Below are 19763 nucleotides of genomic sequence, written 5' to 3'. Positions count from 1 at the left end.
GTCATTTAGTGTTCTCTTTTTCCCAACCTCAAAGTACAGGAGTAGGTTTTTGACTATTGACTAGCCATTTAGGGGACACAGGAGATAGATGTTCATAAACATTACATAACCGGTAATGATGTACCTGGAAAAACACCACCAAAACTTTTGGGAAAGTACAGTGTTTTTCATAGGGGTATGACATGAGTTATAAACACACTGTTTGAATCCTACCAAAACTAGAATGGGGGAAATCTTTTTTTCCCAAATGCACCATAATTAAAAACACTGCACTATGTAATCCCTTTATTTTATAATGACCCGTGCAGTGTCTTACTAGTCTTTGACTTAAAGTCTACTTTGATTGATGTAAGCATACCTATCCTCATTTCATCTGGTTTCTATTTGCATGGTATATTTTTTCACACCTGCACTTTCTGTCTGAGTGTGTTCTTAAGGCTGAAGGAAAATATACTTGGGTCTTCTATTGCTTTCCATTCAGGCATACCTTTTAATTGGAGAATTTAGTCCCTTTATATTTAAAGTAAGTAGAGATTAAAGTGTGGAGTTACTGTTGTCATTTTCGTTTCCTGTCTGTTTTAGAAATATTTGCCCTCTTCTTCATTTGCTATTTATCTTTGTGATTTGGTGATTTTCTGTGGGTGTATACTTCCATTATTTTCTCCCTATCTATTATGTATGGACTACAGGTTTTTAACCTCTGGTTACCAAGAGGCTTAAAGAAAGACCTCTTTTAACAGTTGATTTTAACTTCTTAACCGCTTAATTTCCATATAAAACTTTTTCAGGCTTGAGAGAACTCTTAAGAAATATGAATTTCCATCTGTATGCCATCGTAGGGAAGACTTATCTACTCTCTTTGTGGTATCTGTGCCGATTTCCTCATTGGAACCACACCACCTGATGTTGAGAATTCAACTTATAACCACTGCTATTATCAAGATTTGTCAGTATTTTACAGGACTGCCACCTTTTTGTCCTTAAAGACCAACTAGCAAACCATTTTATTTAAACTATCCACAAAGTTTTTTAGTTTTAATGAATGGAGAATGATATTCTGAAAACTTATTTCATGGTAACTTAATGTTATAACCATGAACAGTATCTGCATTTAGATCTTCTTCATATATTCTAAATCATGTTGTTGTTCATCTTCAATGGGAAATGAGGTCTGCATGAGACCCACCTAAGGAAGAAGGGCATCTCATCTTTGATGCAGCAAGTCAGCCATATAATTTCATATACCAACTAGGCATCCATGAATTTTCGAAAGTACAAAATGCATTAAATGTACTAGTCACCGGGCAGCCCCGGTAGTGCAGCGGTTTAGCGCCGCCTGCAGCCCAGGGCGTGATCCTGGAGACCGGGGATCGAGTCCCACATCAGGCTCTCTGCATGGAGCCTGCTTCTCCCTCTGCCTGTGTCTCTGCCTCTCTCTGTGTCTCTATGAATAAATAAAATCTTAAAAAAAAAAATGTACTATTCACCAAGCTCACACAGGGTCAGTATAAAACAAGCACATCGAAATTATACCTTTGCAAAAATCCATCCCTTGTATCTTTTGAAGCATAATACATTATCCTCACATTTAACTTTGTACTATTCCTTGTAAGTATTTGATGTAGAGTACTGTCTAAAAAGGGAAACTTATATATCGCTCTCTATTGATTTGTGACATTTATTGACATTTGATGTTCAATAAGTACATTTCTAAAAATTTATGTCTTTCAACTTACTTTCCTTTCTATAATCTCTGATGTTTTATAAAGTCTATATATAAAAACAAGGTCTTTCCTCATTCATCTGTTTGTAGGTTTTGAATCTAGTACACATTTTGGGATTTTTTTTTTTTTTTTTTTTTTATGGTAGTCACACAGAGAGAGAGGCAGACATAGGCAGAGGGAGAAGCAGGCTCCATACACCGGAAGACCAACGTGGGATTCAATCCCGGGTTTCCAGGATCGCGCCCTGGGCCACAGGCAGGTGCCAAACCGCTGCGCCACCCAGGGATCCTGCATTTTGGGATATTGATTCAGGAGTGAATTCCAGTTAAAGGAACTGCAACTTTTACACTTTATGGTTTCTATCCTGTATGATAGCTATGATGTTGAGTAAGTCCAGAGTTCTATCTAGAGGTTTATCTGGATGTAATGATGTTGTAATGATTTTCCTCAGATTTTAAGGCTTGAGTACTGGTTAGTGTGCTTGCCAATTCTGTGGTATTTGTAAAATCCTCTCCGCTATACATTTTCTGATCAGGAATCATGGTTTGCCATTGTTGAAAGGCCTTCCCACATTCTTTACACATATTTCATTACTCTCTGTTATGAATTACCTAATGTGGAGTAAGAGTAGAGCAATACTTACAAATCCTCTCATAGTTGCTTCTTCTGCCACTTCTGCTATTTGTGTACTGTCGTTGGGGACCCGATAGTTCTGAGAAGAGGCAGCTGAGGAGATGCTGGCACTCTCAATGGCCGAAGAAATACCCAATGAAGGAATCAAGACTGAGAACAATGATCATAATAATTCAAAGGTGATGGGGCAGGATTGCTTTGTAGTACAGTTAAAGATGAAGAAGTAAAAAAAAAATAATAAATAAATAAAGATGAAGAAGTATATACCGCATTTAATAAACTAATGAAAAACTATTGTGAACAGTAAGGTTTGTCAATGCAATAGGTCACAAGATTTGATGTGCATCCAATAAAGGAAAAAGACACACCTGCACAGCTGGAAAACGGAGGAGAAAGATACAACTGATGGGTTCCAGACCAGAGAGGTGTCTACTAGAAAGGGAACCTGTTACTTTACAACTCTGCTCCTGCAGACCAAGAAAGGGTTTCCTCTGTTCTTTCATTTTTTATTTCCCCATTCCTTTATTGGACATAAGATAACTGTGTCTCTGCACAAGCATATGGCTTAAAAAACTAAAAAAAAAAAAAAAAACTAAAAAACTAAATGGCCAATGGTACAGTTTGATCAACATCAATAGGAGATTGGATGAGGGGAAAAGTGGTTCTGGGAAAGTACTCTTTTCCATTAATGCTGCGATTATTCAGCTCTTACCTTTACATTCCATGAGTTACTTTGCTCTTACAGTTTGACAACAACTATAAAACAACATTGCATACCTTGTTAGATTGGATAATTTTTGTTTTTCACATATCATTGTAAAATAAAGGAATACTTATATAATTTTGTTGTATACAGTTTTAGATGTAGGGCAATCTGTCTTAAAGAAGGGATAAATTACTGTAAAAGAAAAGAATCTTGATCATTTTCCGTTCAAGTCTAGTTTCTTGTTGCTTAAAAGAACTTAAAAATTTTTTTTTCTCACAATCCTAAAACTTTGAAGCTTTGCTCTAGTATGACTTCTTTGATAATGAGTAAAGGTTGAAAGGCGATTAAAGGCCTCACCACATTCTTTACATTGTTAAAGTTTCTCTCTAGTATGAATTCTATGATGAGTATTAAGGTGTGACTGCTGGATAAAGGCCTTGCCACATTCTTTACATTTGTAAGGTTTCTCTCCAGTGTGAATTCTATGATGACTAATAAGGTGTGAGTGCTGGTTAAAGGCCTTGCCACATTCTTTACATTTGTAAGGTTTCTCTCCAGTGTGAATTCTGTGATGTTCAGTAAGATATGAATGCTTATGAAAGGCCTTGCCACATTCCTTACATTTGTGAGGTTTCTCTCCAGTATGAATTCTGTAATGGTGAGTAAGGGTAGAGACATGTTTAAAAGCCTTGCCACATTCTTTACATTTGTAAGGTTTCTCTTCAGTATGAATTCTGTGATGGCTAGAAAGGCTTGAATGTTGGTTAAAGGCCTTGCCACATTCTTTACATTTGTAAGGTTTCTCTCCAGTGTGAATTCTGTGATGTTGAGTAAGATGTGAATGCTTATGAAAGGCCTTGCCACATTCCTTACATTTGTGAGGTTTCTCACCAGTATGAATTCTGTGATGTTGAGTAAGATATGAATGCTTATGAAAGGCCTTGCCACATTCCTTACATTTGTGAGGTTTCTCATCAGTATGAATGCTGTGATGTTGAGTAAGGCGTGAGTGCTGTGTAAAGGCCCTGCCACATTCTTCACATTTGTAACGTTCTCCTGTAATATGAATTCTGTGATGTTTAGAGAGGTGTGAAGGCTGCTTAAAGGCTTTGCCACATTCTTTACATTTGTAAGGTTTCTCTCCAGTATGAATTCTGTGATGCTGAGTAAGGCTTGAGTTATGTTTAAAAGCCTTGCCACATTCTTTACATTTATAAGGTTTCTCTGCAGTATGAACTCTGTGATGTTGAGTAAGACCTGAATGAGTCTTAAAGGCCTTTCCACATTCTTTACATTTGTAAGGTTTCTCTCCAGTATGAATTCTGTGATGAATAATAAGGTTTGAGCGCTGAATAAAGGCCTTGCCACATTCTTCACATTTGTAAGGTTTCTCTCCAGTATGGATTCGCCTATGCATAGTTAGGGATGAGCAGACCTTAAATGTTTTACCACATTCTTCACATTTGTATGGTTCCTTTCCAGTACGCATTCCGTGACGTTGAGGTAGTACTGAGTCCAAGTCAAAATCTTTGCCACATTCCTTACAAATGTCACTTTTCTCTCCACTATGGACTGTGTTATGTATACTTAGCCTTGGTCCTTGACAAAACATGTTCCCAGGTTGATTACACCTGAATGGGTTTCTTCTCACATGAATTCTCTGTTGATCATCAACATTGGAGGACTGGTTAAGATCATTCTCACATTCATTTTTAGGATTCTCTCCTGTATTCATACTATTATGTGTACTAAGGTTAGACTTTTGATAAAAGATTTCCCCACACTTACTACCCTCATGATGGTTCCCTAGAAACTGAGTCCACACACATGGACTAACATTGGAGCCCTGGTTAAATGTTTTCTCAGATTCACTGCACTGAGCAACTCTGTCTCCATTGAACAGGCTCTGGTAATTTTGTAGGATCGACTCCTTAGTGAAACACCTCTCAAATGGATCCTGTTTAGCACTTTGTTCTTCATTTTTAAATCTCTGATTTTTAGAAATATTTGACTGAATAGTCAATCCAATTCTTTTTTCACAAGGGTTCAAATAATTATTTTCAGCATGGACTAGGTAACTTCGCAGATTTTCCAAACTGTCGGCTTTCCCTAAATATGTAAGTTTGAATATATGATTTGAGCTTTTGTTTTCAGAAACGCACTGCTTTGTGGAAGTAGCAGACTTAAAAAGGGAGGTTACTGAAAATGTTCTATATCCTTCACCATTTTGGGCAGGGAGATTCTTATTATGCGCAGATATCTCAGTATGGTTGTGTCCTTCATGATGCCTTTGATGCCATTCACTCTCTCCATCATTGTCCCAGTCTGTCATGAAGTGTAAATTCTCAACGGCATTATTTTTTAATCTACCCATTGACACTCTTTGGAAAGAAGCTTCGATGCTTGGCTTTGACAGCAAGCTCTGGGTGTCACGAGAAGATACGGCTGAAAGAAATCAAGAAAGAGAAATGTAAAATTATTCCACTTACTACTCCCAGATGAATATGCTGACAATCACTAATAGTTAACCTGAAAATCAGTCAGAGAACATCAGCAAGATGGCTCGGAAGGAATCATCAGGATTTTGTTCCTCAATGGACACATAAACTAACACAGAATGTACTGACCACATAGCCTCATAGATAGCTGTAGTACTACAGCTATAGTAGTAGCACTGTAGTACTGTCATGCTATAGTACAAATTACTTTCTTATATCACAAAAAATTAGGAAAGTCCCGCGAGTCCAAAGTTTGCAAAAGGGTGGAAATTTTAACATAAACAGAAAAGAACAAAAGAGGAAACAGCAAAAATAGGAAAATATCGGGCATCATGCATGGCTCAGTGGTTTGGCGCTGCCTTCAGCCCAGGGTGTGGTCCTGGACTTGGTATCGAGTCCCACATCTGGCTCTCTGCATGGACAACAACAGGAAGAGTTGGTTTTCAGGAAAGATCAACAAAATTGACAGACTTTTAACAAAATCAAGTAAGAATGAAAAAAAAGGTCAATTAAAATCAGAAGTGAAGTGACAGCAGACAGTATTAACTGATACCATAAAAACACAAATAATAAGAAGTGACAATGGATAACTATATGCCAAGAAAGAGATACCAAAAATGTGTATAAATTTCAAAAAAGATGTAAGCTCCCTAGATTTCAGGATTCCAATAAATATTTCCTGAAGATATATTTAAAATGTCACAATTGATCTACAACTACTAAGTAGATGGAAAAAATAATTTAAAACGTCCCAACAAAGAAAAGTCTTATTCCAAATGAATTCACTGGATAATTCAGAGATTTAATGTAAAAGTACTTTTTTTTCTTTAAATATTTTATTCATTTATTCATGAGAGACACACAAAGAGAGAGGCAGAGGGATCCCTGGGTGGCGCAGCGGTTTGGCGCCTGCCTTTGGCCCAGGGCGCGATCCTGGGGACCCGGGATCGAATCCCACGTCGGGCTCCCGGTGCATGGAGCCTGCTTCTCCCTCGGCCTGTGTCTCTGCCTCTCTCTCTCTCTCTCTCTGTGACTATCATAAATGAATAAAAAAATTGAAAAAAAAATATTAAAAAAAAAAAAAAAAAAAAAAAAACAAAAAAAAAAAAACAAAGAGAGAGGCAGAGACACAGGCAGAGGGAGAAGCAGGCTCCATGCACAAAGCCTGATGTGGGACTCAATCCAGAGACTCTGGGATCACGCCCTGAGCCGAAGGCAGATGCGCAAGCGCTGAGCCACCCAGGAGTCCCCTGGAAAAGTATTTCAAATCTCTTCCAACATTTTCAGGGATTGAAGAGAAGGGAAATTATCAAAATAGTCTCTGTGACTCCTGTGTTACCAAGTTGTCAAAGGCAAAGGAAGACTGTACAAGTAAAGAAGATTACAATTACTACCTGTGAGGCGCAGTTATACAAAGTCCACAATAAAAAAAGCAAACTAAAAAAAAAAAAAAAAAAGAAAAAGAAAAAAGCAAACTAGCACACTGAATCAAAAGCACGTTTTACAACACAATTAAAGGCAATTCTTCCTGGAATTCAAGGGTGTTTCAACAGATGGAAAACTATAAGTTGAAGGCTCCACATTAACAGAATGAAGATCAAAAATGGCAATCATATTGCTGTAGAACAAGAATATAGCATACTGGACAATGTTTCATTATTAAAAACACTCAATAAAGTAGCAAAAGAAGCAAAACACCTCAACTTAATAAAGGCCACATAGCTATGAAAACCTGAAATATATTCAATAGTAAAAAAAAACTGTAAGCTTCTTCTGTATGATCATAACAAAGGGATTTCACTTCTATTCAACACAGTACCAGATATTCTAGTCTGAATGGGGAAAAAAAAAACATAAATGAATCCAAATGGGAAAAGAAAATGCAAGTTTATCTCTTTACGAAGATATCCTTAAAAAACCCTAAAGAATCCTTATTTTTTTGTTGTTTTGTTGGCTATCACTGGTATTATTTCCTGTAATTTTTTCTATGACACACTCCATTTTCAATTTTTTTAATACTATAAATGCCTGAATTAAGTTGCAGTTTCAACTTTTTTCTTTTTTTTATCATTTCTTTATTATAGTAGGTTCCATACCTAACATGAAGCCTAACTGGCTAACTGCGTCCTGAACCCAAGACCCTGAGATCGAGACCTAAGCTGAGATTAAGAGTCAGATGCGAAAACGCTGAGCCACCTAGACACCCCCAACTTTTCTTCTGAACGTTACAAGACAAGGAACTAGAAAAAGAAGAAACTTACCTGTGATCAAGTAGAGAAAGAAACTAACAAAGAAAAATTAGAGGTAGGGACCATAATAAACAGTAACTTAACATTGACATCAATGCCCAGATTTTCCAAAAAATAATCAAAATTTTAACTACATTAGCTAAGAAAAAAGGAGAGCAGCCTCAAAAATTAAAACAAGAAATGGGACAGAAAACACAACAGATAACTACAGAAATACATACTGTGATAACAGATTGCCATGAACAATTATATACTAACAAATCAGGTAACTTAGAAAACTCCCAGATAATTCCCCTATATATATAAAACTACCAAGATTGAAAAATAAATTTTAAACCCAACAAGTAGATCTTCACAGACCAATAACAAGAATGAAAGTTGAATGTAGAATAAAAACAATTCCAGGCACAGAAAAGCCCAGGACCACATACCTTAGCTGGTCAGTTCTACCGAACATTAAAATAATAAAAATAACTAATGAATATCGTCATCAAAATCTTACAAATAGTGGAATGGACAGAACATATTCAACATCATCCTATGAGGCCTAGCATTACCCTGGTACCAAAGCAGGATAAACACCATACAAGAACAAAATAGTCTAGTTTTTGATATAGGTGTTGCTACTCTTTCTTTTGACATCCATATGCAACTTAAATGTTTTTCCATGCAAGTGTAGCCAGTACCTAGCACCATAGAACCAGATTACAATACCACTGACCATATCCCCTCTGCTATATCCTTTAGCCTCATAATTTATCGATTCTATAACTGAAAGCCTATACCTTCCATTCCCCTTTACCCAGTTGGCCCATCATCCCTCTCCATTCCACTCCAGAAAGCAGCAGTTCTGTTTTGTTTTTGGAGTGGGTCTGTTTCTGCCTTTTTTGTGGTTTCTTGCCATTGATGACAATGAAAATAGACCTAAGAAGTATTGTGCTGGACACTGTAAATACCTAGAAAGTACTGTGCTGATAAGTCAGGCAAATAAAAGCAAATAACACATGATTTCACTTATAGGTGCAGAGTGAACATATAAATAAAAAGGAGAAACAGATGCATAAATATCAATTTCATGTTTTTATTTTTTAAGATTTTGTTTATTTATTCATGAGAGACACACAGAGAGAGGCAGAGAGAAAAGCTGAGGGAGAAGCAGGCTCCCTGCAGGAGATCGATCCCAGAACCTGGGATCACAACCTGAGCCCAAGGCAGAGGCTCAGTGACAGAGCCACCCAGGTGCCCATCAACTTCATTTTTAAATAAACCCATGGATAATCCCAAGAAGTATAAAAATTCCATGTTCCACATATTCTATAGTGGAACAAGCTTGCCTATAACAATTTTCCAATGCTAGCAGAAGACAGAGGACTCTGAGATTCAAGTCCAAGGATCTTAGGGTTCATAACACATGAAACAGAAGAAATTTCTTGATCACGCTAATTTCACTTGCCGGCTCCAAATCCCCATTTCACACATATAGATGCTGCATATGCAGTGGGTTTGTGTCACATCTATGAGACGCTGAGCACAGAGAACCCCAATATCTTGAAGGAGCAGAGAGCATATCTTCCTGAACCTTTGCCATAGAAGACGATATCCGTTTTCCTCTACAGTTAACAAATCTGTCCTCCACCTAAAGGTTAAGATATTATCACTATATTTCAAAGCATTTTAATATTCACACAGCAGCGGAAAGCAAATTAAGGATAAACACTTTCAGTGTCTCTATCCTTAACATACAGAGTAACTTGAACCCACAGAATCGTTTCCCAACAATATCCACTACTCAGTCTGACCCTAGCATGTCTCCTGACTAATTTTCCCAGATGTGCACCACCTCATCAAACACTCATTAGCCGGACACAGGATCTGGGATAAAATCTATTCAATGTGGGTTGCCTGCGTGGCTCAGTCAGTTCAGTGTCTGACTCTTGATTTTGGCTCATGTCATGATCTCAGGGGTTGTGGGTTCAGGTTCCTCAACAGACTCTGGACTGATGCTCAGCATGAAGTCTACTTGATGCTCAGCATGAAGTCTCCCTCCCACCCCATCCACATACACCCTCTCTGTAAAATAAATAAAGTCTTTAAAACTTGAAAAAAGCAGTTTACATCAGGAAATATTTTTCAAGGCTATCACTGGCAGGATACAAAGCATAAGAATTGCGTGACTTATAACATTCACTTTTGCCCTGTTCCCGTGGGGCTTGCATTCAACCACATAAACAAATCCCAGTACTCATGAAGGTCTACCTTAAACTTCTGTAGTGAACTTGCAAGGGAGATGTGTGAAGAAACACCTAAATTGTGCAGAAGCATATTAATTTACATGTATTTGATGACAAAATTGTACTTCTAACCCAGGCAGAGCAGGTCCTGGAAACAGTGGAATCATGCCTCATTACAAGAAAATAGCTGAGAGGGATCCCTGGGTGGTGCAGCGGTTTGGCGCCTGCCTTTGGCCCAGGGCGCGATCCTGGAGACCCGGGATCGAATCCCACGTCGGGCTCCCGGTGCATGGAGCCTGCTTCTCCCTCTGCCTGTGTCTCTGCCTCTCTCTCTCTCTCTCTCTCTGTTACTATCATAAATAAATAAAAATTAAAAAAAAAAAAAAAGTTAAAAAAAAAGAAAATGGCTGAGAATCGGGAAACACATAGGATTTAGGGCAGAGATGTTCACCACCCATCAACAAGAATTATCATAAAGAACAACATAAGGGCGCTTGGGTGGCTCAGTCGGTTAAGTCTTAGCTTAGGTCATGTTCCCAGTGTTCTGGGATTGAGCCCCATGTCAGACTACCTGCTTGGTGGAGAGCCGGCTTCTAACTGTCCCTCTGCTGCTCCTCTTGCTTGTGCTCTCTGTCAAATAAATATATTAAATCTTAAAAAAAAGAAAAAAAAAAAGAACAGGGCAGCCCAGGGGTCTCAGCGGTTTAGCGCTGCCTACAGCCGAGGGCTGGATCCTGGAGACACGGGATCAAGTCCCATGTCGGGCTACCTGCATGGAGCCTGCTTCTCCCTCTGCCTCTGTCTCTGCCTCTCTCTCTCCCTCTGTGTGTGTCTGTCATGAATAAATAAATAAAATATTTAAAAAATAAAAACATTAAATTAAAAGAAAAAAGGAACAATATAGACATGACGAGACCAGGTAAATGAAACAGGTGATCACAAGGACAAAAGTTCTTTGGGTGGCTCTGAAATGAGGTGAAGATTGGTAGGAAATGTTGATCTTATTATGAATACAGCTTACCTACTGCTTGTGCCTGGAGTGGATGAAAATCATGGAATTGCTGGTCCAGATCACAAGCTCACTACATGGTACCAAGGAATAACAACAATAGTCCATAAAGCAAATGTATCATTTTGATAAGATATCACAACCTTTTTTTTTTTTTTTTAAGATTTTATTTTTTTATTCATGAGAGACACAGAGAGAGAGAGGCAGAGACACAGGCAGAGGGAGAAGCAGGCTCCAGCAGGGAGCCCGAGGTGGGACTCGATCCAGGGTCTCCAGGTTCAAACCCCAGGCTGCAGACGGCGCTAAACCGCTGCGTCACCGGGGCTGCCCGAAATGACTAATGAAAGCAAATGAAAAGAAACCATAATATGACACTTTCAGAATATACTTCAATTGGTTAGCCTTGTTGAGAAAAAAAGAAAAAATTGAAAACCTCAGTCACTACACAGAGAGCAATGACTCTGAATACATCTCTGATTGATATTATATAGATCATTACGACACTTTTAGTAAAACAAAGGATTCTATCTCTGTGGTCTTAGTATATGAGAAAATTTCTAAAAATGGTAAAAACCACCAACCACAAAGTTTGAAATGACAAATTGGATTACATTAAGAACTTCTCTGCATCATATGCTCAATAGACAGAAATAGAGTGGGAGAAGGAAAAAAGGACCCATTCTCATAATATATATATAGATCTATAAAGCCTGAAGAAAAAAAATACCAAAACAGAAAAAATGGGCACAATAACCCAGTAGACACTTTGAAAAAGAGATTGTCAAGAGATGAAGAAGAGCCACATCAAAGACACTAAGAAAATTTGTGACACTTGCCCACAACAGCAGCTCACCCTCCCTGACACTTGAAGGCACCCTATGAAAAAACTCGTACCTCTCCTCAGGAGAGAAAGAAACGAGTGACCTGTAGGTTCAGGGATCTGGATTCTTGGCTGCTGCCTGAGGGACTCGTTTCTGTCACGCATGACATGGAGGCAGAGGGAACGACAGCACCCTCTGGATGCACTGTGGTGGCTGCTCAGACAAAGGGTGGGTGTTTCTTCAAACAAGAAAGAGACTACAGAGCTGAAGCAGAGGAAGGAATCATGTTAGGCATCGGACTCTTAATTTCGGGTCAGATCATGGACGTGATCCTTCAGATGGTCTCTGAACTCTGTACTTGAAAACTGTCATCCTTGGGGCACCTGGATAGCTCAGTCGGTTCTGTGTCTGCTTTCAGCTCACATCCTGATCCCAGGGTCCTGGGATTGAGCCCAGGTCAGGTTCCCTGCTCAGCGCGAACTCTGCTTCTCCCTTTCCCTCTGGTCCTCCCCTGTGCTATGCTCTCATTTGCTCTTTCTGTCTCTCTCAAAAGAATAGATTAAAAATCTTATGGAAAAATTAAAAGAAAAAGAAAATGGTCATGGTGTAACTAAATACACAAGTAAAACCAAAACCACAACTAACTAATGTAGTGGAAAGTTCGAGACAAAGGAAGCACATTGTTATGGAATTACAAAGCCAGAATAAGAAAAAATTTTTTTTTTTTTTTTTTTTTTTTTTAAAGATTTTATTTATTTATTCATGATAGTCACAGAGAGAGAGAGAGAGGCAGAGACACAGGCAGAGGGAGAAGCAGGCTCCATGCACCGGGAGCCCGACGTGGGATTCGATCCCGGGTCTCCAGGATCGCGCCCTGGGCCAAAGGCAGGCGCCAAACCGCTGCGCCACCCAGGGATCCCAAGAAAAAATTTAACCCTAGAAAAGCGACATTAAAATAGATGCATTAAAAATACGGGATTACTGGGTGGCTCAACGGTTTAGCGACTGCCTTCAGGCAAGGGCATGATCCTGGAGTCCCAGAATTGAATGAGTCCCACATCGGGCTCCCTGCATGGAGCCTGCTTCTCCCTCTGCCTGTGTCTCTGCCTCTCTCTCCATCTCTCATGAATGAATGAATCAATGAATGAATAAATAAATAAATAAAATCTTTCAAAACAAAACAAAACAAATGCATTATTCTGAAGGAAACTTTCTATAAAACTAATTTTAAACTCTATGTATCATAAAAAACAAGCATGAATTATTGGCTGGTTTTCACTGACCACAGTATTATAAAGAATATTCATTAAAATCAATCATTAGGGATCCCTGGGTGGCACAGTGGTTTAGCGCCTGCCTTTGGCCCAGGGCGCGATCCTGGAGATCCAGGATCGAATCCCGCGTCGGGCTCCCTGCATGGAGCCTGCTTCTCCCTCTGCCTATGTCTCTGCCTCTCTCTCTCTCTCTCTCTCTGTGACTATCATGAATAAATAAATAAAATCTTTAAAAAAAAATAAAAATAAAATAAATAAAATAAAATAAATAATTAAAAGCTGTAAGTGAAAATCATATGAACAACCACTTAAAAAGGCACTTTACAAATGTATTATTTTATTAATATATCCTTCCTTGAACAGAGAATTTAAGGCTACAACCCACTCCTTAGAACCAAGGAAATAAACGACATCACATTTCTAAATAAATACCAAGCAAGCTGCAAAATATGCTAAAGGCCACTATACATAAAATACATATTTGGGATTAAATTCAAATATATTCCAAGGCAAGTAGAAGAAAAACCCAATGACTAATTTTCACTGAAGTAAAATTACATTTATGAACAAAAGCTTTCTTTAAAATACAGGAATTATACCTCACTGCTTTTTTTTTTAAGACTTTATCCATGTATTTGAGAGAGAAGGAGAGAGAGAGAGAGCACAGCAGGGGAAGGGCACAGGAAGAAGCAGACTCCCTACTGAGCAGGGAGCCCAATGGCGGGGGCTGAGCCCCAGGACTCCAGGATCATGACTTGGGACCAACTGACAGGCCACCCAGACATCCCTCTACCTCACATGCCCATGTCATATCAGAACTTTTGATCTAATAAATAACAGATGAATCTCATATATAACTAATAAGAAAGTGAAAACACACTTGACAAAATAAAAAGAAATTCCTGTCATACAAGACAAATTCATACAATGATGCAAGTATTAAGAAAGAAGGTAAAAATTGAGAATTTATTATAGGCTTCAAGTTCTAAGGTCTAAATGTTCTAGCTCCCCCACGGCATTAATTTAGGTAGGAATTCTAGGATACAAACAGATACATTACATTATTTCACCACTGAGGAATGGAACACACTGTTATATCCTATTGTCAGTTCATACAAAGAAAAAATTAACTTCCAAAGTGAAATAAAGGATTAGATTTTCTTTTTTTTAATATATTTTTTAAAGATTTTATTTATTTATTCATGATAGTCACACAGAGAGAGACAGAGAGGCAGAGACACAGGCAGAGGGAGAAGTGGGCCCATGCAGGGAGCCCGACATGGGATTAGATCCTGGGGTCTCCAGGATTGAGCCCCGGGCCAAAGGCAGGCACCAAACCGCTGTGCTACCCAGGGATCCCAGGATTAGATTTTCTTATTTTAGGGAGGTGCTTTGTTATCTGATGAAATTACTGAGTGTCAATTTTGTACAACCAAGATTAAAGCCTCCATAACATTGGAATGCATAAGCCAGAAAACGTGGTACCTGTCTCCAGTGTTCCCAGGATTTCTGCACCAACCCCAGTATGCCCACCACTACCCCGACATGCTTCTCACGACGCAAAACAGAACTTACAAAGGGCTAAGGCTATGGATCCTGAGAAACAGGGAGACTTCCCCAGGACCCTCACAGCAATGGAGAACCTCTCAGATTATGGAGACCCTCCCACTCCCAGGGGAGTCTCCTGGCCCTCCCTGTGGAAGTGATGGACCATCAGTGGAGCTGAAGGAGAATCCTTAGAGAAGCTAAGAGCTTGATAATGTTGGATAGCACATGTCCCTCTGTGACAGGGAGAAAAATATAAACTAGGTTTCTCAAGAGTGTATCCTTTCAAGGAGAACTACTCCCACCACAGTTTAAGGTCTCTCTTCCCCCTTCACATGTGGACCGCACCTCTGTCATCTGCCTCATTCATTTCCACTTACCTGGATGGATGGTTACTCTCTTCTTTCTCTTCACACTCCAAGGCTCCTTCTTTTGCTCCAAAAAGGAGACCAGGTCTGGCTTTGACACAATGAGGCCTGGTTATTAGGAAAAAGGAAAATGGGTATTGCTGGAGATTTTCAATCAAGTATCATGCTCAGTAGAGACCACAGGACAGTGTAAAATTATAGAAAATACCTTCCCAAATGCTACTGACCAACAGCCCCTTTAGAACCAGTAGGAGGGCACACCGGGTGACTTAGTGGTTTGCGCCACCTTCAGCCCAGGGTGAGTTTCGGGAGAACTGGGATGGAGTCCCACATCGGGCTCCCTGCATATAGCCTGATTCTCCCGCTGCCTGAGTTGCTGCCTCTCTCTCTGTGTGTCTCTCATCAATAAATAAAATATTAAAAAAAAAAAGAACAAGCAGAAGGAGTTTCAAATATTCAAATCATGGCTTCTACTTCCAAGTACTAGATACAATAATAATAAATAAAAACTGGAGTTTAAATATCGGCCATTTGATGCCTGTCAATGTTTAGGACTGACATTCATCAACAGAAATGATGATGCTCCTTAAGGAAGGAGAATTAGGGGGGAACCCCTGGTGGCTCAGGGGTTGAGTGGCTGCCTTCACCCAGGGCATGATCCTGGAGTCCCGGGATCAGGTCCCACATCGGGCTCCCGGCATGGAACCTGCTTCTCTCTGCCTATGTCTCTGCCTCTCTCTGTCTTGTCTTTTATAAATAAATAAATAACATGTTTTTAAAAATTTTTTTAAAAAAAGGAAGGGGAAGCTAGAGCTGAAAAGGAAACATGAAGATTTTTCTCCACATCTACAAATCCCCATTTATTTCCCTTATTGCATGGATCTGAATTCCAGTCATGCAGAGGAATCTTCTAAGAGTCAGTCTTCAAAGGAAGGAAGAAAACCCAGAGTGTGCTCTGGGAAACCTGGAAGGAGTCATCCTCACCCAAGAAGAGAAGGTTTCCATAGTTCTCTAACATCACATCCCTGTACAGTTCCCGCTGAGTGTGGTTCAGGCATCCCCACTCCTCCTGAGAGAATTCTATGGCCACATCCCTGAATGTCAGCAGTCCCTGCAATAAATACCACAGTTACCAAGAGGCCGGCAGAGTTCACAACGTACCTAAGATGAAAGAGGGAGTTAAATGTCACCAGCTAGATCCCATGATCTGACCCTTACTGCTTATGGGCTTGTACCCTCTTTGTCCCATATTTTTCTTAGCCTCTTCTTTCTACCTTAGTCTTTGACTTCAGGCATAGACTCCTGTGATGGAAACAGAAACTATCCAGCAAAAGAGGCGAACTCCCCTGTGAAAAAGGTTGGCCCGGGCCAATTTTAGCTTAACCCCTGACTCACAATTATGCAGTTGGACCAAGGAGTGACCCATGGAATGACCAACAGTTCCTTTTAACTCATTATAATACTAAAATCTCCACTCAAGGAGAAGCACAAACCTCATATTTATATAACAAAGTACATATAGAACTGTTATCTTCAGCTTCATATGCCACCTTATACTTAGCTCTACATAAGATGACAAGGCTCCAATTTCTAAATATCTACCCTAACCCTAAATAAAAGGAAATCATTCCCTCTGGCTCTGGGAGTCTCTTGTTGGGAAGTTACTCTCTGTGATCTCCGTATTTGCTGCAAGTCAAGTTTCCTTTGTGTGACAACTCTACCTGGATAGTTTCTATCTCTGATTCCCCAAGGAGTGAACTCCTTTTAGCGAAGTTATATTAGAACTGGTTCTGGCTTAGGTCAGCTTCCTGCTTATGCACTAAGATAATGTTTAACACAGTAATATGCTCTAATGTATTGTCCAACTTTGACATAAGAGGATGGCATATGATTCAGAAAACCATTATAAATACTGTATGTTTATCCAAGATAATTTATAAAATAAAGGTGTTGGGACACCTGGGTGGCTGGGCAGTTGAGCATCTGCCTTTGGCCCAGGGCGTGATCCCATGGTCCCGGGATTGAGTCCCACGTGGGGCTCCCTGCATGGAGCCTGCGTCTCCATCTGCCTGTGTCTTTGCCTCTCTCTGTGTCTCTCATGAATAAATAGATAAAATCCTTAAAAAAATAAATAAACAAACAAACAAATAAATAAATAAATAAATAAATAAATAAATAAATAAATAACTGTGTCAACAGAGGCATAACAAAATCCTGAGTACTGTAATTTATATCATGCGTTATACATTGCATCTATTTTTTTCAAGATTTTATGTATTTATTTGAGAGAGAGAGAGAGAGAGTGCAAACAGGTTGGGAGAGGAGAAGCAGATTCCTTGTTAAGCAGGGAACCCAATGTAGGGCTGGATCCCAAGACCCTGAGATCATGACCTGAGCTGAAGGCAGATGTATAACGACTTCACCACCCAGGCACCCATAGCTGCGCTTACTTCTTAGGTGGAAAATTTTGGTGGGGTACAAATGTACTTATCAAAGTGCAATGTGAATTAGAATTTTATTTTCTTTTTTAAAATATTTTATTTATTCCTGAGAGACAGACAGAGAGAGAGGCAGAGACACAGGCAGAGGGAGAAGCAGGCTCCCTGGAGAGAGCCCGATGCGGGGCTCGATCCCGGGTCTCCAGGATCAAGCCCTGGGCCGAAGGCAGGCGCTAAGCCGCTGCACCACCCGGGCATCCCCCATACGATCTTCAAAAATAAAAAATAAATAGTTTTGGTGGCTTATTGGAAGCCCCGTTGGAGAGAAGGGAAAGAAGGTGATGCGGGAGAAGTGTTCTAAGATCGAGCCTTGGGTATTAGATTTGAAAAGGTTTTTAACAATAAGTGAAACCACGAGGCAGAAATATCAGAGCTAGAGGAATCAACACTTGCAATCTCCAAATGCAGGGAATTTCGGGCCAAAAAGGCACTGCGGCCTCTAAGCTGGGACACAAGGCTTACCTGAGACCCCGCCATCTCTGCTCCGTCCACCTCGGCCTCTAGCGAGCTCTCTCACAAGATCTCCGTGGAGGAGTCCCAGCTGCATCAGGAGAACACACCTTTAAAGGCAGCCAAGTCTCTCCACCTATAAACTGCTCCCCTGCAGGCAGGACTTTGAAATGCACAAAAAGCCCAACTTCCTAGTCCTTTGGGCGTGGAGCTGTTGAGAAGCTGTGAACTCCCAGTTGGAAATCAGGAACTGATTTTTCCTTCTCTGCTTCCAGGGCCCTCCCCTCCCCCAGATGCTCACAGATTCAGCTACAGCCTAGGCCCCGTGTGCTGTGGCCCTAACCCTCCTGACTCGGGTAGTGGAGACCATTACCCCTCCTAAGGCGAAGCCTGCTCTCAATTCTCAGAAATTAAAAGGAAGCCTTTCTACTTAACTGTGGCCTCACTTAGAATCACCCGGAGCACTGACTTAAAACAACGCTGTTGTTTCCACCATCAATTGACAGAATCCGAGGGGGAAGAACTTTTTTTTTTTGTTTTAGATTTTATTTACTTCTTCATGAGAGACACAGAGAGGCAGAGACGGGCAGAGGGAGAAGCAGGCTTCTCGCAGGGACCCCCATGTGGGACTCGATACTGGGACTCTGGGATCACGTCCTGAACCAAAGGCAGACAGACACCCAACTGCTGAGCCACCCAGGCGACCGGGGATGATCTATTTTGATACTCCAGGAAACATCTGGGGAGGTGACCGGCAAAGCACCGCAACCAAGGCTGTGCGGTTACCAGATTTAAATCCACGCCTTCTTACTGATGAGAGTTTCTCAAGATTTACATCTTCTCCCTCTTCCTGCAACGGAAAGGGAGATACTCTTAGGAAAGGACCTTTCCCTTACAAATGCAAATATCTCTTCCTTAAAGAACCATTGGGTGTCACACCTTTTCCTGTGTCTTCTGTTTCTTTTTCTTTTTCAAGATTTTATTTATTTATTTGAGAGAGAGAGAGCGCGAATGGAAAGGCAGAGCACAAGCAGGCAGAGAGGCAGAGGGTCAGAAGCAGGCTCCTCCTTTACCAGGGAGCCCAACCCGGGACTGAATCCCAGGACCCTGCTTCTCCCTCTGCCTGTGTCTCTGCCTTTCTCTCTCTCTCTCTCTCTCTCTCTCTCTGTCTCATGAGTAAATAAATAAATAAATTCTTCTTAAAAAATAAAAACTGCCTATGATTTTTTCACCAAAAGATTTTTTTTTTTTTAATATTTTATTGATTTATCACAAACACATACAGAGGCAGAGACGCAGGCCAAGAGAGAAGCAGGCAAGTCCAGGGAACAAAGAGAGGCGTGCTTGGTTTGAGGAGACAAGGCTTAAGTTGAGAAGTCTGTTACAGAATAAAAATTATTTCAGGTAAAATGATTTGAAGGACGGTGGGTTTTCACTGGTGAGGCTGTTGCCTGGGAAGGATAAGAAAAGCATCTCTGCCTTTGGTTGCAATAGTAGGTATAAACCGCTCCCAAGGTCAAGCTTGTGTAAGGTCAAGATCTTCCCTTCCTGTTGGAACTGCCATTGACTATGAGTGATAGGGCTTAAGATCTCCCTCTGCTGAAAACCTCCTGACTCCATTTTAGTGAGGGTTCCAATTACTAACTTTCAATCAACATTTGATCAATATCTCAACATTTCCTTCACTCTCAGTATTGGGCAGCAAACATTCTCATCCTCAAATGATGATGTTAACCTTGTTTAAGATTCCATGTGAT

At 40.2% G+C, this 19763-nt stretch overlaps 3 protein-coding genes across 5 annotated transcripts in view; 1 reads left to right on the top strand and 2 right to left on the bottom strand.

Moving 5' to 3' along the window:
- LOC144280383 (KRAB domain-containing protein 5-like) overlaps positions 1 to 18151 on the bottom strand; it is a 50168-nt gene extending 32017 nt beyond the window's left edge. Inside the window, exons 1-4 of one of the 3 annotated variants that reach the window (XM_077842402.1) lie at positions 18019 to 18151; positions 16043 to 16169; positions 15071 to 15166; positions 8878 to 9446 (exon numbers count right to left, since the gene is read on the bottom strand). In XM_077842402.1, coding sequence (XP_077698528.1) covers positions 9427 to 9446; positions 15071 to 15166; positions 16043 to 16169; positions 18019 to 18033 — 258 coding nt within the window. In that variant the 5' untranslated portion in view covers positions 18034 to 18151 and the 3' untranslated portion in view covers positions 8878 to 9426. Of the gene's footprint in view, positions 1 to 8877; positions 9447 to 10617; positions 10694 to 15070; positions 15167 to 16042; positions 16170 to 18018 lie in introns of those variants that run through there. The other 2 variants (XM_077842395.1, XM_077842390.1) reach the window with 2 other exon arrangements.
- Positions 1 to 19763, top strand: part of LOC144280351 (uncharacterized) — a 236571-nt gene that overhangs the window by 98186 nt on the left and 118622 nt on the right. The window lies entirely within an intron of this gene.
- Positions 2630 to 18103, bottom strand: LOC144280370 (uncharacterized). The gene is made up of 2 exons (XM_077842363.1): positions 18019 to 18103; positions 2630 to 5508 (listed from the first exon to the last, which is right to left on the bottom strand). Exons 1-2 carry the CDS (start codon positions 18101 to 18103, stop codon positions 3437 to 3439), a joined length of 2157 nt encoding a protein of 718 aa, XP_077698489.1. The 3' UTR covers positions 2630 to 3436.

Source organism: Canis aureus, chromosome 1 (genome assembly GCF_053574225.1).
Source record: "Canis aureus isolate CA01 chromosome 1, VMU_Caureus_v.1.0, whole genome shotgun sequence".
Taxonomy (NCBI): domain Eukaryota; kingdom Metazoa; phylum Chordata; class Mammalia; order Carnivora; family Canidae; genus Canis; species Canis aureus.
This window is presented reverse-complemented; position numbering and strand designations above follow the sequence as displayed.